This window comes from Zonotrichia leucophrys, unplaced genomic scaffold, assembly GCF_028769735.1.
Source record: "Zonotrichia leucophrys gambelii isolate GWCS_2022_RI unplaced genomic scaffold, RI_Zleu_2.0 Scaffold_106_152335, whole genome shotgun sequence".
Taxonomy (NCBI): domain Eukaryota; kingdom Metazoa; phylum Chordata; class Aves; order Passeriformes; family Passerellidae; genus Zonotrichia; species Zonotrichia leucophrys.
Window position 1 is genome coordinate 73,735 of NW_026992311.1, and position 21,165 is coordinate 94,899.

General features: G+C 59.9%; 2 protein-coding genes across 2 annotated transcripts; one reads left to right on the forward strand and one right to left on the reverse strand.

The window, feature by feature from the left end:
• Positions 1–836: 836 nt before the first annotated feature.
• BCAT2 (branched chain amino acid transaminase 2) lies at positions 837–11,302 on the forward strand. Its single transcript, XM_064737786.1, has 11 exons — positions 837–887; positions 2,751–2,801; positions 3,606–3,806; positions 4,605–4,715; positions 5,823–5,942; positions 6,650–6,810; positions 7,689–7,831; positions 8,372–8,457; positions 8,906–9,046; positions 9,996–10,070; positions 10,762–11,302. Exons 1-11 carry the CDS (start codon positions 849–851, stop codon positions 10,798–10,800), a joined length of 1,167 nt encoding a protein of 388 aa, XP_064593856.1. The 5' UTR covers positions 837–848; the 3' UTR covers positions 10,801–11,302.
• A 1,067-nt stretch (positions 11,303–12,369) lies between these two features.
• Positions 12,370–16,302, reverse strand: IL11 (interleukin 11). The gene is made up of 6 exons (XM_064737766.1): positions 15,979–16,302; positions 15,538–15,649; positions 14,202–14,386; positions 13,761–13,864; positions 13,062–13,353; positions 12,370–12,537 (listed from the first exon to the last, which is right to left on the reverse strand). Exons 1-6 carry the CDS (start codon positions 16,300–16,302, stop codon positions 12,370–12,372), a joined length of 1,185 nt encoding a protein of 394 aa, XP_064593836.1.
• Positions 16,303–21,165: the final 4,863 nt, after the last annotated feature.

The following is a 21,165-nucleotide window of genomic DNA, read 5'->3' on the forward strand; positions in this document are numbered from 1 at the left end:
GGGGGGGAGGGGCGGGAACCCCAAAATGGGGGGGGAGGGGCGGGGGGGGAGGGGAACCCCAAAAACCCCCGAGGGGGGACCCGGGAGTTGGGGGGACCGGGGGACCCCAAAATTGGGGAATTTGGGAGATTTGGGGGGATTTTGAGGATTCTGGGGATTTTGGAGATTTCTTGGAGGATTTTGGGGATTTGGGGGAGGATTTTGAGGGGATTTTGGGAAGATTATGGGGATTTTCCTGAGGATTTCGGGGATTTTGGGGGAATTTTGGGTGGCCCTGGATTTTGGGGATTTTTTGGGGGGATTTGGGGGATTTTTGTGGATTATCAGAGGATTTTTAGGATTTCTGGGATTTGGGGATTTCGGAGATTTCGGGATCTGTCGTATTTTCGGAATTTTGGGGATTTTCCGAGGATTTTGGGCATTTTGGGGCTCCCTGGATTTCAGGGATTTTGGGGATTAGGGGATTTTGGGGGAATTTCAGGGATTTTGGGGTCCCCTCGTGGGCGTGGCCCCCTCCCGCACGTGCTTTGGCCCCGCCCCCTCCCCGCACGTGCCGTGGCTCCGCCCCCTCCGCGCGGCGGCGCACCCCCATTGGTCAGAACCCACAGAGAGGCGTGGCCTATAGGCAAATGAACGGCCGGAGAACGGCTGCGTTTATTGGCTGCCCGGTGGGGCGTGGCTCCGGGGAGGGGCGCGGCGCTGATTGGCCGCGGCGGGGGCGGGGTGGCAGGGCGCGCTGTGATTGGCCGGAAGTGCGGGCGGGGCGCGGCGGCGAGCTCCCATTGGCCGGGAGGGGAGTGAGGGAGCTCTGTGATTGGCGCAGAGCGGGAGGGGCGGGGCCTGGAGCGATGGCGGCGGCGGCGCTGCGGTCCCGGGGCGGCGGAGCGGTGAGAGCGGCCGGAGGCACCGGCGGCACCAGTAACCCCCAGTAACCCCCAGTAACGCCCAGTTAGACCAGTCAGCCCAGCCCAGTGACCCCAGCGACCCCCAGTTAGACCAGTAACCCCAGTAACCCCTCCCAGTTAGACCGGTAACCGCCAGTAACCCCTCCGGGTGACACCAGTTAGACCAGTTAGCCATCCCAGTAACTGCCAGTAACTCCCAGCAACCCCAGTAATCCCTCCAAGTGACACCAGTTAGACCAGTAACCCCTCCCAGTAAACCCAGTGACCTCCCAGTAACCCCTGCCAGCAGCACCAGTGACTCCCAGTAACCCCGGTGACCCCCAGTGACCCCTCCCAGTAACCCCAGTGACCCTTCCCAGTGCCACCAGTAACCCCAGTGACCCCGGTAACCCCCAGTGACCCCTCCCAGTGATCCCAGTGGCCACTCCAGTAACGCCCCAGTAACTCCCAGTGACCCCAGTAACACCAATGACCCCCAGTGACCCCCCAGTTAGCCCCAGTGACCCTTCCCAGTTAGCCCAGTGACTCCCAGTTAGACCCATGACCCCTCCCAGTGCTCCCAGTAACCCCAATGACCCCTCCCAGTGACCCCAGTGACCCCTCGGCGCTCCCAGTCCCTCCCAGTGCTCCCAGTGACTCCTCCCAGTGCCACCAGTCCCCTCCCAGTTCCCTCCCAGTGCTCCCAGTTCACCTTTGGACCTTCCCAGTTCCACTCAGGCTCTCCCAGTGCCCGTCCCAGTGTTCCCAGTGCCCCCAGTATCCCCATTCCCAGTGCCCCCCATTGCCCCCCAGTGCCCCCCAGTCACTCCCAGTGCCTTCCCAGTCCGTCTCAGTTCCCCCCCAGTTGTTCCCAGTCTCTCCCAGTCCATCCCAGTTGCTCCCAGTGCCTCTCAATGTCCCCCCAGTGCCCTCCCAGTCACTCCCAGTTCCCCCCAGTCGCCCCCAGTTCCTTCCAGTGCCCTCCAGTCCCTCCCAGTCCCTGTCCCAGTGCATTCCCAGTTGCTCCCAGTCCCCCCCAGTCCCTCCCAGTCTCTCCCAGTGCCCCCCAGTTCCTCCCAATTCCTCTCAGTGCCCATCCCAGTTCCTCCCAGTGCTCCCAGTCCCTGTCCCAGTGCTCCCAGTGCATTCCCAGTTGCTCCCAGTGCATTCCCAGTCTGTCCCAGCCCGTCCCAGTCGCTCTCTGTGCGGTCCCAGTTGCTTCCAGTTCATTCCCAGTCGCTCCCAGTGCTCTCCCAGTTTGTCCCAGTCCATCCCAGTTGCTCCCAGTTCATTCCCAGTTTGTCCCAGTGGCTCTCAGCGCTCTCCCAGTTGCTCCCAGTCCGTCCCAGTCCATCCCAGTCCCTGTCCCAGTTGTTCCCAGTCGCTCCCAGTGCTCTCCCAATCGCTCCCAGACCGTCCCAGTTGTTCCCAGTTGCTCCCAGTGCATTCCCAGTCTGTCCCAGTGAGTCCCAGTCGCTGTCTGTGTGGTCCCAGTCGCTCTCAGCGCTCTCCCAGTTGCTCCCAGTTTGTCCCAGTGTTCATGTTCATTCCCAGTTTGTCCCAGTCCGTCCGTTCTCGGCAATGGCGGCTCCGGGGGGGGTCAAAGTCCGGGGGGGAGGGGCAGGGCCCGGACCCCTCCCCCACCATGGCCACGCCCTCCCCGGGACTGGGGAAAATGGGGTGAAAATGGGTAAAATTGGGAAAAAATAGGGGAAAATGGGGGAAAACATGGTCCAAACTGGGTCGAACTGGGGTAAAATGGGGTAAAAATGAGGAAAAATGGGGTAAACCAGGGCCCAAACTGGGGTAAAATGGGGCCAAACTGGTCCGAACTGGGCCAAACTGGGAGCCTGTGCCCCCCCCCAGGTTCTGGCGACGCTGCTGCAGCCCCGGCGCGGCTACAAGAGCACCTTCAGGGTGAGAGAAAAACCCAAAACAGCCCCAAATCAACCCAAAATAAACCCCAAAATATGCCCCAAAATATACCCTAAAATATACCCCAAAATATACCCTAAAATATACCCCAAAACAGCCCAAATTATCCCCTAAAGTATCCCCCAAAACAGCCCCAAGTCAACCCAAAATATTCCCCAAATATACCCCAAATAAACCCCAAAATATACCCCAAAACAGCCCAAATTATCCCCTAAAATATCCCCCAAAACAGCCCCAAATCAACCCAAAATATTGCCCAAAATATCCTCAAAACAGCCCCAAAATATCCCCCAATCACCCCAAATAATTCCCAAATTCCCTGAACTGCCACAAACCCAGCCCAGAACCCCCCAAATAAACCCCAAAATCCCCCGAAATTACCCCAAAACCCCCCTGAATGACCCCAAACCCCAAACAAACCCCAAATGACCCCAAAATCCCGCAAATTTACCCCAAATCTCTCCCATAGGCACCGGAGCTGGAGCTGCAGCGCTTGCAGGCGCTCGGGACCCCCCAAATGACCCCAAAACCCCCCGAATTAACCCCAAATAAACCCCCAAACCCCCTGAATGACCCCAGAACCCCAAAATCCCCCAAAATAACCCCAAATTTCCCTCAGGCCTCGGAGCTGGAGCTGCAGCACTTGCAGGACCCCCCGAATTGCCCAAAATCCCCTGAATTAACCCCAAATTCCCTCCATAGGCCTCGGAGCTGGAGCTGCAGCGCTCGCAGGACCCCCCGAATTGCCCAAAATCCCCCGAATTTACCCCAAATTTCCCCTCTCAGGCCTCGGAGCTGGAGCTGCAGCGCTCGCAGGCGCTCGGGACCCCCCCGGCCCCCCGGGATTTGGTTTTCGGGAAGTTTTTCACCGACCACATGCTGACGGTGGAGTGGGAGAGGGAGCGGGGCTGGGGGCGCCCCAAGATCGGCCCCTTCCGGGACCTGCGGCTGCACCCGGCCTCCACCGTGCTGCACTACGCCGTGGAGGTACCAAAAACACCCCAAATCACCCCAAAAACTGCCCTAAAATACCCCAAAAACTGCCTGAAAAACAGCCCGAAACCTGGCCGAAAAACTGCCCCAAAACTGCCCAAAGTTACCCCAAACCAGCCCCTTCCAGGAGCTGCGGCTGCACCCGGCATCCAGCGCCCTGCACTACGCTGTGGAGGTACCAAAAACACCCCAAATTAACCCAAAAACTGTGCAAAATCACCCCAAAAATATCCCCAAAAATCAGCCTCAAAACTGCCCAAAGTTACCCCAAACCAGCCCCTTCCAGGAGCTGCGGCTGCACCCAGCATCGAGTGCCCTGCACTAAACCGTGGAGGTACCAAAATCACCCCAAAATCACCCCAAAAATATCACAAAAACCAGCTCAAAAATATCCCCCAAAAACTGCTCCAAAATTACTCCAAATACAGCTAAAAAAAATGCCTAAAAACTGCCCAAAAACCAGCCCAAAACCAGCTCAAAAAACCCCCAGAATCATCCCAAAACCAGCACTGCAAGGTCAGAGGGGGAAATATCCCCCAAAATCACCCCAAAACCAGCCCAAAAATCACCTCAAATCACCCCAAAACCAACCCAAAAATGTCCTCAAAACCAGCCCAGAATCACCCCAAAAATCACCTCAAAACAGACCAAAAATCACCTTGAAAATAGCTCAAAATCAGCCCAAAAATCATCCCAAGAGCAGCCCAGAATTACCCCAAAAACCAGCCCAAAATTACCCCAAAACCACCCAAAAATGCACGAAATCTCCCCAAATCCGTGTCCCCCCCGCAGCTCTTCGAGGGCCTCAAGGCTTTTCGGGGCGACGACGACAAAATTCGGATTTTTCGGCCCGAACTGAACATGGAGAGGATGCAGAGATCGGCAAAGAGGGTCTGCCTGCCTGTGAGTACCCTAAAACCCCTGAAATCACCCCAAAAAACCCAAAATCACCCCAAAATTACCCTGAAATAATCCCCAAAGGGTCTGCCTGCCTGTAAGTGACCAAAAACTGTGAAAATTAACCAAAAAACCCAAAATATCCCTGAAATAACCCCTAAGGGTCTGCCTGCCTGTGAGTGACCAAAATCACCCCAAATCACCCCAAAAAACCCCAAAATATCCCTGAAATCACCTCAGAATCCTGCCCGAAGGGTCTGCCTGCCTGTGAGTACCTAAAAACCCCCCAAATCACCCCAAAATAACCCAAAAATTACCCCAAAATAACCCCCGAGGGGTCTGCCTGCCTGGGAGTGACCAAAAACCCCCAAAAAACCTGAAATCACCCCCAAATAACCCCCCGAGAGTCTCCAAAAACCCCAAAAATAAGAAAAAAGCCACCCCAGTCCCTCCCAGTTTGGTTTCAGGCTGTTCCCAGTTGCTCCCAATGCTCCCAGTCCCTCCCAGTTTGTTCCCAGTATATCCCAGTCCATCCCAATCCCATCCCAGTTTGTTCCCAGGCCATTCCCAGTTTGCTCCCAGTATATCCCAGTATATCCCAGTTTGCTCCCAGTATATCCCAGTTTGCTCCCAGGCTGTTCCCAGTCCATCCCAGTATATCCCAGTATATCCCAGTATATCCCAGTCCCTCCCAGTCCATCCCAGTTCATCCCAGTCCCTCCCAGTCCATCCCAGTTTGTTCCCAGTTTGTTCCCAGTCCCTCCCAGTCCATCCCAGTTCATCCCAGTTTGTTCCCAGTTTGCTCCCAGTTTGCTCCCAGTATATCCCAGTCCATCCCAGTTTGTTCCCAGTTTGCTCCCAGTCCATCCCAGTATATCCCAGTATATCCCAGTCCATCCCAGTTTGCTCCCAGTTTGTTCCCAGTCCATCCCAGTCCATCCCAGTTTGTTCCCAGTCCCTCCCAGTCCATCCCAGGCTGTTCCCAGTTTGCTCCCAGTTTGTTCCCAGTTTGTTCCCAGTCCATCCCAGTTTGTTCCCAGTCCATCCCAGTCCATCCCAGTCCATCCCAGTTTGTTCCCAGTCCCTCCCAGTCCATCCCAGTTTCCCCCTCAGGAGTTCGACGGGGACGAGCTGCTCGAGTGCATCCGGGCCCTGGTGCGGCTCGAGGGGCGCTGGGTGCCCCGGGACCCCCAGAGCAGCCTCTACATCCGCCCCACCTTCATCGGCACCGAGGTTTGGGGTGAAATCCACAGATTTTGGGGCTTTTGGGGCGAATTTATGGCATTTTGGGGGTTTATATTGATTTATGGGGGTTTATGGGGGTTTGGGGTGAATTCCGGGGGTTTGGGTGCCCCGGGACCCCCAGAGCAGCCTCTACATCCGCCCCACCTTCATCGGCACCGAGGTTTGGGGTGAAATCCACAGATTTTGGGGCTTTTGGGGCGAATTTATGGGGATTGATGGGGATTGATGGGGAATTGGGGTGAAATCTGGGGATTTTGGAGCATTTTGGGGTGATTTGGGGGGATTTTTTGGGGAATTTGGGGAGGTTCTTGGGGGCTCCAGTGGATTTGGGAGGGGTCCTGTGGAAGATTTTGGGGGATTTTGGAGGTTTAGGGGAGGATTTTGGGGGGAATTTGGGAGTTTTCAGGTGGTTTTTCAGGTGGGTTTTGGAGCGGGTTTTGCGGCGTTTTTTTGGGGTGAATTTTTGGGATTTTGGGGCTCATTCGGGGGTCTCTGTTCGCAGCCCACCCTGGGGGTCTCGCCCCCCGGCCGGGCTCTCCTGTTTGTAGTCGTGTGTCCGGTGGGGCCGTGCACATTTTGGGGGATTTTGGGCAGTTTTTGAGGCTGCTTTTGGGGCAGTTTTTGGAGGTTTTCAGGGCGGTTTTTTGGGGTGAATTTTTGGGATTTTGGGGTCTCTAACCCACATTTCCCCTCAGCCCACCCTGGGGGTCTCGCCCCCCGGCCAGGCTCTCCTGTTCGTGGTCGTGTGTCCGGTGGGTCCGTATTTCTCGGGGGGCTTCGGCCCCATCCGGCTCCTGGCTGACCCCCAGCAGGTGCGGGCGTGGCCGGGCGGGGCCGGACACTGCAAGCTGGGCGGGTGAGTGACCACTGAGTGACCAGAGTGACCACTGACCCCTGGGAGTGACCATTGGGGTGGGGAGTGACCACTGACCCATGGGAGTGACCACGGCCGGACACTGCAAACTGGGTGGGCGAGTGACCACTGAGTGACCACTGAGTGACCACTGAGTGGCCACTGAGTGACCACTGACCCATGGGAATGGACACTGACACATGGGAGTGACCATTGAACAATGGGAGTGACCATTGGGGCAGGGGGAGTGACCACGGCTGGGTGGGGCCGGACACTGCAAGCTGGGCAGGTGAGTGACCACTGAGTGACCACTGAGTGACCACTGACCCATGGGAGTGACCACTGGGGGGTTTGGGGAGGGTTTGGGGGTCTTTTGGGGGGGATTTGGGGATTTTTGGGGTTTCTTTTTGGAGGGCAGTTTGGGTATATTTTGGGGGCAGTTTTGGGGTTTTTGAGTTTGTTTTTGGAATTTTTTGGGGGTTTTCTTTGGAATTTTTTTGGGGGGATTTTTGGTTTTTTTGGGTTAGGTTTTGGGGGTATTTTTTGGGTGGGGTTTTGGGTATATTTTCGGGGTTTTGGGGGGTTTTTTGGGGGATATTTTGTGGTTATTTTGGGGCTATTTTGCGGTGTATTTTTGTGGTATTTTGGGTGTATTTTGAGCTATTTTTTTGCGGATTTTTCCCCCCAATTTCAGCAATTACGGGCCGTGCCTGGAGCTGCAGGAGGAGGCGGGGCCAGATTTGGGGGTGATTTTTGGGGCATTTATTGCGGTTTTTGGGGTCATTTTTGGGGCTATTTTTACAGTTATTTTTCCGGGATTTTGGGTATATTTTGGGTGTATTTTGAGCTATTTTTTTACGGATTTTTCCCCCCAATTTCAGCAATTACGGGCCGTGCCTGGAGCTGCAGGAGGAGGCGCGGGCCCGCGGCTGCCAGCAGGTGCTGTGGCTCTACGGGCCCGAGCAGCTCCTGACCGAGGTGGGCACCATGAACCTCTTCGTCTTCTGGGAGCGCCCGGACGGGGGTACGGGGCGGAATTTGGGGGGTCCTGGGGGGAAATTTGGGGGTTTGGGGGGTCCTGGAGAGGTTTGGGCGGAAATTTTGGGGGTTTGGGGGGGATTTGGGGGTCCTAGTGGGGTTTGGGGGGAAATTGGGAGGTTTGGGGTGTCCTGGGGAGAAATTTGGGGGGTTTGGGGGGGATTTGGGGTCGTTTGGGGGTCCTGGGGGGATTCGGAGGGGGTTTGAGGGGTCCTGGAGGGATTTGGGGGTAAATTTGGGGGCTTTGGGGGATCCTGGAGGGGATTTGGGGGATCCTGGAGGGTCCTGGGATGTCCTGGGGGGAAATTTGGGGGGTTTGGAGGGAAATGTGGGGGGTCCTGGGGGAGTTTGAGGGGAAATTTGGGGGGTTTGAGGGGTCCTAGAGGGGTATGGGGGGAAATTGGGGGGGTCCCAGAGGGGATTTGGGGGGTCCCAGGGGTTTTGGGGAGCTCAGGGGGGTCCCGGGGGTTTGGGGGCATTTCCGGGGGTCCCAGGGGGTCTCTGACCTGCCCTTTGCCCCCCCCAGCCCCGGAGCTGGTGACGCCCCCCCTGGACGGGCTGATCCTGCCGGGGGTGACGCGGCAGAGCCTGCTGGAGCTGGCCCACAAATGGGTGAGGGGCTCTGGGGGGCCGCGGGGGGCTGGGGAGGGGGCTGGGGGCTTGGGTGGGGTCTGGGGAGGGGGCTGGGGCTTTGGGTGGGGTCTGGGGAGGAGTCTGGGGGCTTGGGTGGGGTCTGGGGAGGGATTCAGTAAAGTTTGGGGGGTCTGGGGAGGAGTTTGGGGCAATTTTGGCACAGATTTGGGGCGGTTTTGGGGTCGGATTTTGGCCGGATTTGGGGTGGTTTCGGGGGGGTACCATCGGGACCCCTCCCCAATTTTCGCCCCCCCAGGGGGAGTCCGAGGTACGCGAAGCCCCCCTGCCCATGGGCCCGTGCTGGGGGCGCTCGGGGGTGGTTTGGGGCGGTTTTGGGTCGTTTTTTTGCGGATTTTGGCCGGATTTGGGGCGGTTTCGGGGGGTATCTGTGACCATCGGGACCCCTCCCCAATTTTCGCCCCCCCAGGGGGAGTTCGCGGTGCGCGAAGCCCCCCTGCCCATGGGCGCCATCCTGGAGGCGCTCAAGGCGGGGCGGCTGCGGGAGATGTTCGGCTCCGGCACCGCCTGCGTGGTGTGCCCGGTGGGCGAGATCCTCTACCAGGAGCAGGTGCGGGGGTCTGGGGGCGTCTGGGGGGGATTTGGGGGGTCCTGGGGGTCTGGGGGGGCCTGGGGAACCGGAGGGGTCTGGGGGGTCCCGGGGGGTTACAGGGTTTGGGTTTAATTTGGGGGGTTTTGGGTGTGCCCGGTGGGCGAGATCCTCTACCAGGAACAGGTGCGGGGGTCTGGGGGCATTTGGGGGGTCTGGGGGCGTTTGGGGGGATTTGTGGGTCTGGGGGCGGCTGGAGGGGTTTGAGGAACCGGGGGGTCCTGGGGGGTTACAGGGTTTGGGGGTTTGGGGAGAATTTTTGGAGTTTGGGGAGGATTTTGGGGAGGTTTTGGGGTCTTTGGGGAGGGGTCTGGGGGGGTCCCCAATAGCCCAAAATATCCCCAAATATCCCCGGAAATATCCCCAAAAGTATACCCGAAAACATCCCCAAAATATTCCCCAAAATATCCCCCAAATAGCCCCCAAAATTACCCCAAAAATATACCCAGAAACATCCCCAAAATATCCCCAAAATATCGCCAAAAACATTCGAAAAATTACCCCAAAAATATCCCGAAATTGCCCCCAAAATTTCCCAAAAATTACCCCCCAAAATATCCCCAAAAAATATCCCCAAAAATATTCCCAAATATATGGGGATATTTTTGGGGATATTTTTGGGACATTTTGGGGGATATTTGGGAAATTTTTGGGGGGTATTTTTAAGGGTATTTTGGGGGATATTGGGGATATTTTTGGAGATATTTTTGGGATATTTCTGGGGATATTTTTGGGGGATTTTGGGGGGAAATTTGGGGGATATTTTGGGGATATTCTGGAGATATTTTGGGATGGTTTTGGGGGATATTTTGGGATATTTTTGGGGAGATATTTGGGATTTTTGGTGGATATTTTTGGGGGGATTTTTGGGGATATTTGGGGGTCCCGGTGACACCCCCAGACCCCCCAGGTGCTGTCGGTGCCCACGATGGAGAACGGAGCCAAAGTGACCACGAGGTTCCTGCGGGAGCTCAACGACATCCAGGTGGGGATTTGGGGAGAATCGGGGCGATTTGGGGAAAACTGGGGAAAAATTGGGAAAATGTGGAGGGAAATTTGGGGAAATTTGTGGGAAAATTGGGGGGAAATCTGGGAGGAAATTGGGGGGAAATTTGGGGAGAAATTTGGGAAAATTTGGGGGAGATATGGGAGGAATTTGGAAGAAATTTGGGGGGGATTTTGGGGAAATTTGGGAGATATTTGGGGGGAAAATTTAAGGGAAAATTTTGGAGGAAATTCTGGGGGGAAATTGGGAGGAAATTTGTGGGAAAATTATGGGGAAAATGGGGGAGAAATTTGGGGAAAATTTTGGGGGGATTTAAGGGAAATTTTGGCAGAAATTTGGGGGTAATTTTGGGGAAAATTGGGAGAAATTTTGGTGGAAATTTGGGAGGAATTTGGAGGAAATTTCAGGGAAATTTTGGTTGAAATTGGGGGGAAATCTGTGGGAATTTTTAGGGCAATTTGGGGGCAAATTGGGGGAAATTTGGGGGGAAATCTGGGGGAAAATTGAGGAGAAAACCGGGAGAAATTTGGGGAGAAATTGGGAGGAAATTTTGTGGAAATGGGGGGAAATTTTGGGTAAAATTCAGACAAATCTGTGCGAAACATGCACTGGAATTTGGGGAGGGGTCCCGGTGCCCCCCGTGACCCCCTCCCCATTTTTGCCCCCCCAGTACGGCCGCGTGCCCAGCGCGTGGGCCCAGCCTGTGTGAGCCCCCCGGACGGGGCCGGGACCCCTCCCCAAAATGCACCAAAAATGCCAAAAACAACCCCAAAAATCCAACGACACTCCGGAGCCTCCTCGCCCGCGCGACCCCCCCGGGCGGGGCTGGGACCCCTCCCCAAATTCACCCAGCACCCATGGGGGGGGATTGGGGCCCGGGACCCCTCCCCAAAATGCACCAAAAATGCCAAAAACCGCCCAAAATTCAACACTCCGGAGCCTTTTTGGGGAGGGGTCCCCATATCCCCTCCCCTCCCAAAGACCCCAGACTCTTTTAGGCGGGGGGTTCCCCAAATCCCCTCCCCCAGCTCAGCCCCTCCCCCCCGTGCAATATCTGAGCTGACCCCGCCCCCTTCCCTGGCCCCGCCCCCTCCCCAATTTGGGGGTCCCGCCCTCCCCCCTTTTTCCCCCGGTGCTTGAAAAGCCTTAAACGACCCCAAAAATCCGGGACCCCTCCCCCACCCACCAAAGGTCAGCAGGGGTCGTTAATAATAAACAGCCATTGATTGATTGATTAATTATTGATTGATTGATGATTGATTGATTGATTGATTGATGATTGATTGATTGATTGATTGAATTAATGATTGGGGGGTTTATGAGTGGGGTGGGGTGGGCGGGGATGGGGCGTGGCCAAAATGTCCAAAAATGTCCCCAAAATATCAAAAAATGTCCCCAAACCAATATTTTAAAAATTCCAAATGTCCCCAAATATCCCAAATATCTGATAATTTCCCAAATATTCCCAAATCCCCCAAAAATCCCAAATGTCAAAAATGTCCCAAATATCCCAAAATCCCCAAATATCTGAAACATCCCAAAAGTCCCCAAAATGAACTTTTAAGCTTTTTTTTTTTTTTCAAAAATCTCCTTTATTTCCCCATTTTTTCCCCCTTTTTCTTTACAAAACCATCCCGAGACAATAAATAGGATTTCTTTTGAAGGGGGGGCTAATAATAATAATAATAATAATAATAGTGGTAATTACAATAATAATTACAGTAATAATTACAGTAATAATTACAGTGATAATTACAGTAATAATTACAGTGATAATTACAGTGATAATTACAGCAATAATAATTACAATAATAACAGTGATAACAATAATAATGACAGTAATAATGACGACGGTAATAAAATAAACAACAATAATTAAAAATTGAAATAATAAAAATAATAATTAAAATTAATAATAAAAATGACAGCCGTAATAAAATTACCAATAATAATAATAAAAATACCAAAACTAATAATTAAAAATAACAATAATAATAAAATTACCGACAATAATAATTAAAAATAACAACGATAACCATAGAAATAACAATAATAAAAATAAAAATACCAATAACAATAATTAAAATGCCAACAATAACATTAAAAATAACGACAATAACAATAGAAACGACATCAATAACAATAAAAATAACGTTAAACCAAATAAAATAGGGTCATTAATTATTAACCAATAATAATTCCAATTCCCGCGGCCCCGGCGGGCGGCGCGGGGCTGTTTTGCATAGATTAGAATAAATTAGAATAAATTAGGGCGGGGTCAGAGGCGGTTCCGCAGCAGGACGAGCGCGCGCGCGGCCCAGTCCAGGTACAGGTGCAGCCCCCGCAGCAGCGCATGCGCGGCGCGCACCGCCCCCCACGGCGTCACCTGCGGGGGCGGGGTCACACCTGGGGAGGGGGCGGGGCGCGGCAGCGACAGACGGGACACCTGGGGGGGGGACAGAGAGACACCTGGGGTCACACCTGGGGGGACATGGGGATACCTGAGGGGCCAGGGACACACCTGGAAGGCGCAAAGGGACACCTGGGGGGACACCTGGGGGGACGTGGGGACACCTGAGGGAGTGGGGACACACCTGGGGACACACCCGGGGGTGGGACAGGGACACACCTGGGGGATACACGGGGACACACCTGGGCAGTCACTTGGGCTGCTGACACCCCTTTCCCCAAGCCACGCCCACCCCAGACCACGCCCCTCCGCTCCTCTCCCGCCGCGGGTTCGAATCCGCCAGCTCCTCCTCCTCAAGCCACGCCCACCCCAGACCACGCCCCTCCGCTCCTCTCCCGCCGCGGGTTCGAATCCAGCCCCCGCCTCTTCCTCAAGCCCCGCCCCTGCCCCTCCCTGCCCGGCCCCCAGGTGCTCCAGCCCAAGCCCCGCCCCCCCAGGTGCTCACCAGGTGCTCCAGGCGGCCCCGCCCCTTCCCCAAGCCCCGCCCCCCAGGTGCTCACCAGGTGCTCCAGGCGCCCCCGCAGGCGCTCGAGGCGCCCCCGCAGCGCCCCCAGCGGCGGCTCCAGGCCCCGCAGCGCCACCCCCGCCCGGCGCAGCCACTCCAGGAGCCGCTGGTAGCGCAGCAGGTCCGAGCCCAAACGGGGCAGCAGGGACGAGGCCTGGGGGACATTGGGGACATTGGGGACATTGGGGACATTGGGGACACCGAGGGGACAGATGGACATTGGGGACATTGGGGTATATGGGGGTACACGGGCACAGGAGCCGCTGGTAGCGCAGGAGAGACGAGGCCTGGGGGGACATTGGGGTACAGGGGACACCAGCGACATTGGGGGGACACTGAGGGGTCAGGGGGTGTCATTGGGGTCAGGGGACATTGGGGACATTGGGGACATTGGGGACAGATGGACACGGATGGACACAGGGACATTAGGGGGACACTGAGGGGTCTGGGGCCTTCGGGGGGTTTGGGGGCTCAGGGGGGTTCAGAGAATTGGGGGAAATGGGGAGGGGGCTCAGGATGGGTCAAATGCACCCTGGGGGTCACGGGTGACTCACAGAGACCCCAGACCCACAGGGACCCCACAGAGCCCCCAGACCCATAGAGGGACCCCAGACCCACAGAGCCCCCAGCCCCATAGAGAGACGCCAGACCCACAGAGCCCCCAGCCCCCCCATAAGGGAGCCCCCAGCCCCACAGCGACCCCCGCCCCACCTGGATGTTGGGCAGCTCCAGCGCGCTCATGGCCAGCACGGGCAGCGAGTCCATCTTGTGCTCCCCCTCGGCCGGGAATCGCGACTTCTGTCGCGACAGGAACGGCAGGGGGCAGGGTCAGCCCTTGCCACGCCCCCGCCCCCCAAATATCCCTAAATCCTCCCAGGGAAATTGGGGAAAATTTGGGGAGGTTTTGGGGAGATTTGGGGGGATTTGGGGGAGATTTGGGGGGGAGGGATTTGGCGGAATTTTAGGAGGTTTAGGGGGATTTGGGAAGGTTTGGAGAAATTTGGGGAGGTTTTGGGGGTCTCGGGGTACCCACGAGCAGCTCCAGAAGAGCCTTGGGGGCATTTGAGGGATATTTTGGGGGGATTTGGGGAGTTTTTGGGATTTGGGGAGGTTTTGGGGGTCCCGGGGTACCCACGAGCAGCTCCAGCAGCGCTTTGGTGTCCCCCAGCAGCGCCTTGGCCAGGTGGATGACGCTGTCCAGGTCCCCGCGCGGGTCCGGGGGGCTCGGGGGGCGCGGGCGGGGGGCGAGGGCGACCCCCGGGCCCGGCCACAGCCCCGGCCAGAGCCCCAGGAGGGTCAGCAGCGCCTGCCACGGAGCCCCTGCGGAGATTTGGGGTGAATTGAGGGGATTTTGGGGCAACAGCCCCGGCCACAAACCCGGGAGGGGGAGTAGAGCTTGCCACGGAGCCCCTGCGGAAATTTGGGGTGAACTGGGGGGATTTGGGGAGATTTGGTGATCTGGAGAGGTTCGGGGGCTCCCGAGATTCGGGGGAAGATTTGGGGAGATTCGGGGGGTCCTGGGAATCCCGGGATTTGGGGGAAGATTTGGGGGTTCCAGGAACTGCGGAACTTTAGGGAAGATTTAGGGGTTTGGGATACGCGAACGCCGGAATTTGGGGGTCCCGAGAGTCCTGGGATTTGGGGGAATATTTGGGGATTTAGGAGAAGATTTGGGGTTTGGGGCTTTTGCGGATCCCGGGATTCGGGGGCGTCCCAGGATTTGGGGCCGCATCCCGAAATTTGGGGCTTTATCCCGGGAATTCGGGGCTGCCGGAGAATTTGGGAATTCCCGCGAAATTTAGGAATCCCGGGATTAGCGGCGAATCCTCGGGAATTTGGAGTTCCTCGGGCTCCGGGAATTCGGGAATCTCAAAATTTGGGGCTCCGGGAATTCGGGGAATCTCAGAATTCGGGACTCCCGAAATTCGAGGGAATCTCGGAATTCGGAACTCCCTGAATTCGGGAATTTTGGGCTGGGGAATCGCGGGATTGGAGGCTCCCAGAATTCGGAGCTCCCGGGATTTTGGGATTGTCGGAATTTGGGACTCTCGGGCTCAAGAATTGGGTAAATTTCGGGATTTTGGGATTGTCGGAAGTCGGGGACTTTCAGGCTCGGGAATTTCGGGATTTTGGGGGTCCCCGCCCGTGGCTCTGCCGGGATTTTGGGATTGTCGGAATTTGGGACTCTCAGGGTCGGGAATTTCGGGGATTCGGAGCTCGCGGGACCGGGAAAACCGGGGATCCCTCGCAATTTTGGGCATTCCCAGAATTTCGGGACTCCCGACACTTGGAAATGGAGGGATTTTTTGAGGAGTGCTCCTCAAATTTTTGTGCCAACCCGAATTTTTGTGCGATCGTCGCTCTCTCCCGCTTTTGGCGGAGTTTCCCGGCAATTCGGGGCTCCCAAATTTCGGGGTTCCCGGGGAAAATTGGGCAAAAATGGGCAAAAATGGGTGAAATCCGTGACTCGCTGGATGCCGGGCTGGGGTGGGGGCTGCGGGCGGGGGGCGCGGCCGCGCGTCCTGTGCGGTCCCGGCCTTTGGAAACTTTGATGCGGGGCTGAGTCAGGGGCGGCGGCGGCACCTGCGGAGCCCCCGCGCGTGGGGGGCCCACCCGAGGCTGCGGGGGGTCCCTGTGCTTGTCCCAAAACCCCCGAAATCCGCCCCAAAAAAACCCCCAAAAAAACCAAAAAACCCCCAAACCTGGCCATGCTCACACCTGGGCGGCCCCACGCGTGTCCCGGCCCTCCTTCCCTCCCCGCCGTCCCCACGCGTGGGGAGCCCAACCGAGGCTGGGGGGGGGTCACAACAGCACCGGGGGGGTCCCTGTGCTTGTCCAAAAACCCCAGAAATCCGCCCCAAAAAAAAAACCCAAAAAAACCCCCAAAAACCCGACCCTGGCCGCGCTCGCACCTGGGCGGCCCCACGCGTGCCCCGGCCCCGCTCCCGCCCTGCCCGCCGCCCCCACGCGTGCCCGCGGGCGGGCAGGTGCGCCGGGGCCGTTTGCGGTTTGAGGCGCGGCCGCCGCTGCCCGGGCCCCGCGGCCCCACGCGCGTGGACGCGCCCGGTCCGTGGGGTGCGGGGCGGGCACGCGGGACCCCTCCCCACGCGGAGACCCCCCCCGGGGCCGGGACCCTCCCCACGGGGGTCGCGCGGTCCGTGGGTCGGTGTCGCCCCCTCCCCCCGGTGGTCGCGGCCTCCCGCTCGCCCCACGCGTGTCCGGCACTCACGGGTCATGGCGGGGTCCCGCAGCCGCGCGGGGGTCGCGCTCGGGGCTCTCCGCGCTCCCACGGGGTCACCGGGGGTCACCGAGGGTCACCGCGGGTCACGCGTGACGCGCTCGGGGCCGCTCCCACGCGGGTCCCGCTGCTGTCACCGAGGGTCACCCGCGCCGCGACACCGGGACGCGCTGCCGGTGCCACTCGCTCCGGGATTGCCCCCAGGTCTCCGGGGATGTCCCCACGCACCGTGACACGGTCCGGGATTGTCCCCACGAACCGGGATTGTCCCCGAATCGCCGGGACGCTCCCCACGCACCGTGACACGCTCCTGGAGGGTACCCACGAACCGGGACAGGCTCCTCACTGTCCGGGATTGTCCCCACGCACCGTGACCCGCTCTCCACGCACCGTGACCCGCTCTCCACGCACCGTGACCCGCTCCGGGACTGTCCCCGTTCTCCGGGACTGTCCCCAAACCGCCGGGACGGTCCCCACGCTCCGTGACCCGCTCCGTGACCGGCTCCCCACGCTCCGTGACCCGCTCCGTGACCGGCTCCCCACGCTCCCACTCCTCTCCCCTCTCTCCCTTTCACGCCCCCCCCCTCAAATCCCCTCCCCGCCTTCCTCCTCCTCCTCCTCCTCACTCCGTCCCCCCCGCGGGTTGTGGGGGGCTGGGTCTGTCCCGGGCCCGGTCCGGGTCTGTCCCGCGTGTCCCGGTGTCCCCGCGTGACGCCCGGCGCGCCGCCCGCCCCCCGCCCTTTATAACGCCCGCGGGAGCCGCCGCGGCCGCGGCCGCCGCCGATGACACATCCTGAGTCACGGCTTTTCCATTCAGCAACGGCCCGGGGGGAGCGAAACCCCCCACGGCGGCCCCCGGGCACCGGGACCCCCCCGGGACCCCCCCGGGACCGAGCGGGACCCCCCGGACCCGAGCGGGACCGAGCGGGACCCCCCAACACCAACGGGACCCCCGAGAGGAGGAGCGGAAAGGAGGGGAGGGGGCGCACCTGGAGGGGGGGAACGGGGATGGAACCGGGCCCGGGGGGAGCGAAACCCCCCACGGCGGCCCCCGGGCACCCCCGGGACCCCCCGGAACGAGCGGGACCGAACCGGAACCGAGCGGGAACCCCCAACACCGACCCAAACCGGGAGGGAGGAACGGGACCCCCGAGAGGCGGCGGAGGAGGGGAAGGGGCGCACCTGGAAGGGGGGGGATGGACCGGGACCGAACCGGGACCGAACCGGGGCTGGGGAATCGGGAGAGAACCGGGACCGGAGGTACCGGGGTGGAAACTCCGCCGGGGCGCACCTGGAGCGGGGCTGGACCGGGACCGGGGAGACCGGGAACGAACCGGCACCGGGGGTACCGGGATCGGTCCGGAACGTGGAGCAGGGCGCACCTGGATCTGCTCCGAACCTGGACCAGGGGACACCGGGATCGGTTCCGAACTTGCACAGGGGCGCACCTGGAGCGGGGCCGAACCTGCGCCGGGGGTACCGGGAGCGGGGTCACACCTTGACCAGGTGTACCGGAATCAGCCCCGAACCTGGCCCGGACCGTACAGGGAAACGGCGGCACCGGGAGCGGGGTCACACCTGGGCCAGGTGAACCGGCGTTGGCCCCGAACCGTGCCAGGAAGGGCCGGGAACGGGGCCGCACCTGGACCAGGTGCACCAGCCGAACCCGCCCGGTACCGCGAGGTCCGGCCCGGGCCCATCTGGACCGCACTGGGGGCGATCCCGCCGTCCCGCACCTGGACCTGGTGGGACTGGACTGGACCGGCACCGGGGGGATCCGACCCCGAGCCGGGGATCCCAATTCCGAGCCGGGGATCCCAATTCCGAACCGGGGATCCCAGTTCCGAACCGGGGGTTCCCATCCCGAACCAGGGGTCCCGAACCCCTCGCCCCCCCCTCTCTGACTCTCAGCCCCCCCACCCCGGGATGTCTCACCCCTCCCCCCCCCCGGTTCTCCCCGCTCGCGTCAGCACCGGGACCCCCCGTGGGGGGCGCGGGGGGCGCAGAACCGAGGGGAGGGGGCGGGGCCCTCCGGGGGGGGCGTGTCTATCCCGCAGAGGGGGCGGGGCGAGCTGGGGACGGCCCCGACCCCGCGGGGGGAGGGTCTCGGGTAGGGGGCGTGTCCCGGGATTGGGGGGGGTCCCGGTGCGGCCCCCGCGGTCCCGGAAGGGCTCGGGGGGGGCTCCAAGGGGGCGGGGGGGCCCCGCTGACGTCAGCGGAAACCCCGGGCGGCCGCAGGGCCCCCCCGGCCCCGCCGCGCTGCGTCAGCGCCGGGACCCCCCCGGGGGCAAAAAACCCCCCCGGAATGGGGGCGACCCCCCCCCCAGAAATGGGGGTGAACCCCCCAAGGGGGCCTGGGGAGCTTTTGGGGGGATTTTTGGAGTTTTTTGGAGGTTTTTTGGGGATTTTTTGGGGGAGGGGGGGGCGCTCGGTGCCGCCGCGGTCAGCACGGGTGGCCCCGGGGGGGGCGGGGGGGGGGCCGGGCCGTGCGTCAGGCGGTGACGCGGGAGGATGTGGGGGGGACACCGGGGGGGGGGCAAAAACCTGGGGGGGGGAAAACACGAGGGGGAAAAACCGAGAGGGACATTCAGGGGACACGGGGGGGGACACGGGGCAGGATGTGGGGGGGACACCGGGGAGGGGGGGCAAAACCTGGGGGGGGCAAACCGGGGGGACATTGAGGGGGACACGGGGCAGGATGTGGGGGGGACACCGGGGACAGGGGGCAAAAAGGGGGGGTAAAAACCGGGGCACGGGGGGGGACAAAGGGGGGAAAACCGGGGGGACAAGGAGGGGACATTGAGGGTACACGGGGGGGGGGAAACTGGGGGGCACGGAGGGGACAATGAGGGGGACACGGGGGGCGGAAAATGGGGGGACACGGAGGGGACACGAGGGGGGAAAAATGGGGGGGACACTGAGGGGACATTGGCGGAAAAACGGGGGGACATTCAAGGGACACGGGGGGAAGGTCGGAGAGACGGGGGGGAAAAACGGGGGGACAAAAAGGGGGTGACACTCAGGTTACACGGGGGGACAAGGAGGGGACACGGTGGGGACACTGAGGGGACAAAGGAGGGCACAAAGGGGGGACACGGGGGAGGAAAACCGGGGGGACACGGAGGGGAAAATGGGGAGGCATTCAAGGGACACAGGGGTGGGGGGGGGGGAAAGGGGGGGACAAGGAGGGGACATAGAGGGGACAAAGGGGGGGGACATGGGGAGGTGGCAATGTCCCCAATAGGGGGGGACACTCAGGGGACACGGGGAGGTGGCAGCGTCCCTAAGAGGGGGGACACGCAGGGGACAAGGGGGTGACACTGCAGACACAGCGGCGGTGGCGGCGCTCGCTGGGGGGTGGCTGTGTCACTGTGTCACTGTGTCATTGTGTCACTGTCACTTTCCCCGTGTCACTGCCGCTGTCACTGTGTCACTGTCACTGGCGCTGTGTCATTGTTTTGGGAGCAGTTTTGGGTGTTTTGGGGAGGATTAAGGGGTATTTTGGGGCTCCAGGGCTCTGGTTTTGGACCGATTTTGGGTTTTGTGGGTCGGGGGATTGAGATCCGTTTGGGCTCCAGACTGGTTGGGCCGATTTTGGGTTTCTGGGGTCAGAGGCATTGAAGTCGGTTTCGGGGCCGCTTTGGGGGGTTTTGGGGTTGGGGGGGGGGATTGGGGTGCATTTTGGGGCTCCAGGGCTCTGGTTTGGGGCCGATTTTGGTTTTTTTTGGGGTTTTGGGGGGGTTTTAGGACCGCGGCGGAGCCGCTGGGGGGGCGTGGCCACAGAGAGGGGGCGCGGCCTACGGGAGGAGGCGTGGACTTGGTGAGGAGGCGTGGTTATAGGGCGTGGTTTGTTTTGGTGCGCCTAAGGCTCTGATTGGCCGATTCTCTTCCCGCCCAAAATCCGCCGACTCTGCCCCTCGTTCTAATTGCCTTGCTCTGATTGGCTTTCGCGAGGCGAGGCGGGAAAAACTCGGCCAATGAGCGTGCTGGGTGAGGCAGAGGGGGCGGGGTTTGACTCTGAGGGAAGGGGGTATGGCGGAGGTGGTCCGTGGGGGGCCGGGGTTACTGTGAGGGGTCTGGGGTCATTCTGAGGGAAAATGGTCACCCTGTGGTGTCTGTGAGGGCTCTGGGGTTACTTTGAGTGACCATGAAGCGGTCTGGGGTCAGTTTGAGGGGTCCGTGAGGGGACATGGAGGGGTCTAGGATCACGCAGAGGGGTCCGTGAGGGATCTGGGGTCCGTCTGGGGGCTCCGAGCCCCGCCTTGAGTGGGTCTTGGGTCACCCTCAGGGGTCTGTGATGGGTCTGGGGTCCCTTTGGGCGGTCTGGGGTCGCTCTGAGGACACCAAACACCCCTTGAGTGGGTCTGGGGTCCCTCTGGGGGGATATAGACGGGTCTGGGGTCCCTCTGCAGGCTCCGAGCACCCCTTGGATGGGTCTGGGGTCCCTTTTGGGGGCACCGAGCCCCCCTTGGATGGGTCTGGGGTCCCTTTGGGGTGTCCATGGTGGGTCTGGGGTCCTTCTTGGTGGGTCTGAGCTCCCCTTGGGTGGGTCTGGGGTCACCCTGAGGGGTCCGTGAAGGGTCTGGAGTCCCTCTGGGGAGTTCAAGAAGGGTCTGGGGTCCCCTCTGGGTTGTCTGGGGTCCCTCTGGGGGGTCTGTGATGGGTCTGGGGTCCCTCTGGGGTTACACAGACGGGTCTGGAGTCCCTTTGAGTGGGCCCCTCCCACATTTTGTGTTGCTCGGGGCTCCCCTTGAGTGGGTCTGGGGTCCCCTGGGTGGGTCTGGGGTCCCTTTGGGTGGGGGTCCCGTCCCAGCCCCCCCATTTTGGGTCGCTCGGGGCTCCCCTTCCCCTCCCCCCCAAC

What these genes read in the sequence shown, in the direction of transcription:
- IL11 (XM_064737766.1), bottom strand. Translation starts at nt 16,302, where the DNA reads ATGACCCGTGAGTGCCGGACACGCGTGGGGCGAGCGGGAGGCCGCGAC. An exon ending in GCACGCGTGGGGCCGCCCAG is followed by an intron (nt 15,650 to 15,978) that starts GTGCGAGCGCGG and finishes GGGGCTCCGCAG; the next exon opens with GTGCCGCCGCCGCCCCTGAC. An exon ending in CCACCCCAGCCCGGCATCCA is followed by an intron (nt 14,387 to 15,537) that starts GCGAGTCACGGA and finishes AAATCTCCGCAG; the next exon opens with GGGCTCCGTGGCAGGCGCTG.
- BCAT2 (XM_064737786.1), top strand. Translation starts at nt 849, where the DNA reads ATGGCGGCGGCGGCGCTGCGGTCCCGGGGCGGCGGAGCG. An exon ending in GCTACAAGAGCACCTTCAGG is followed by an intron (nt 2,802 to 3,605) that starts GTGAGAGAAAAA and finishes TTCCCCTCTCAG; the next exon opens with GCCTCGGAGCTGGAGCTGCA. An exon ending in GGGAGCTCAACGACATCCAG is followed by an intron (nt 10,071 to 10,761) that starts GTGGGGATTTGG and finishes TTGCCCCCCCAG; the next exon opens with TACGGCCGCGTGCCCAGCGC.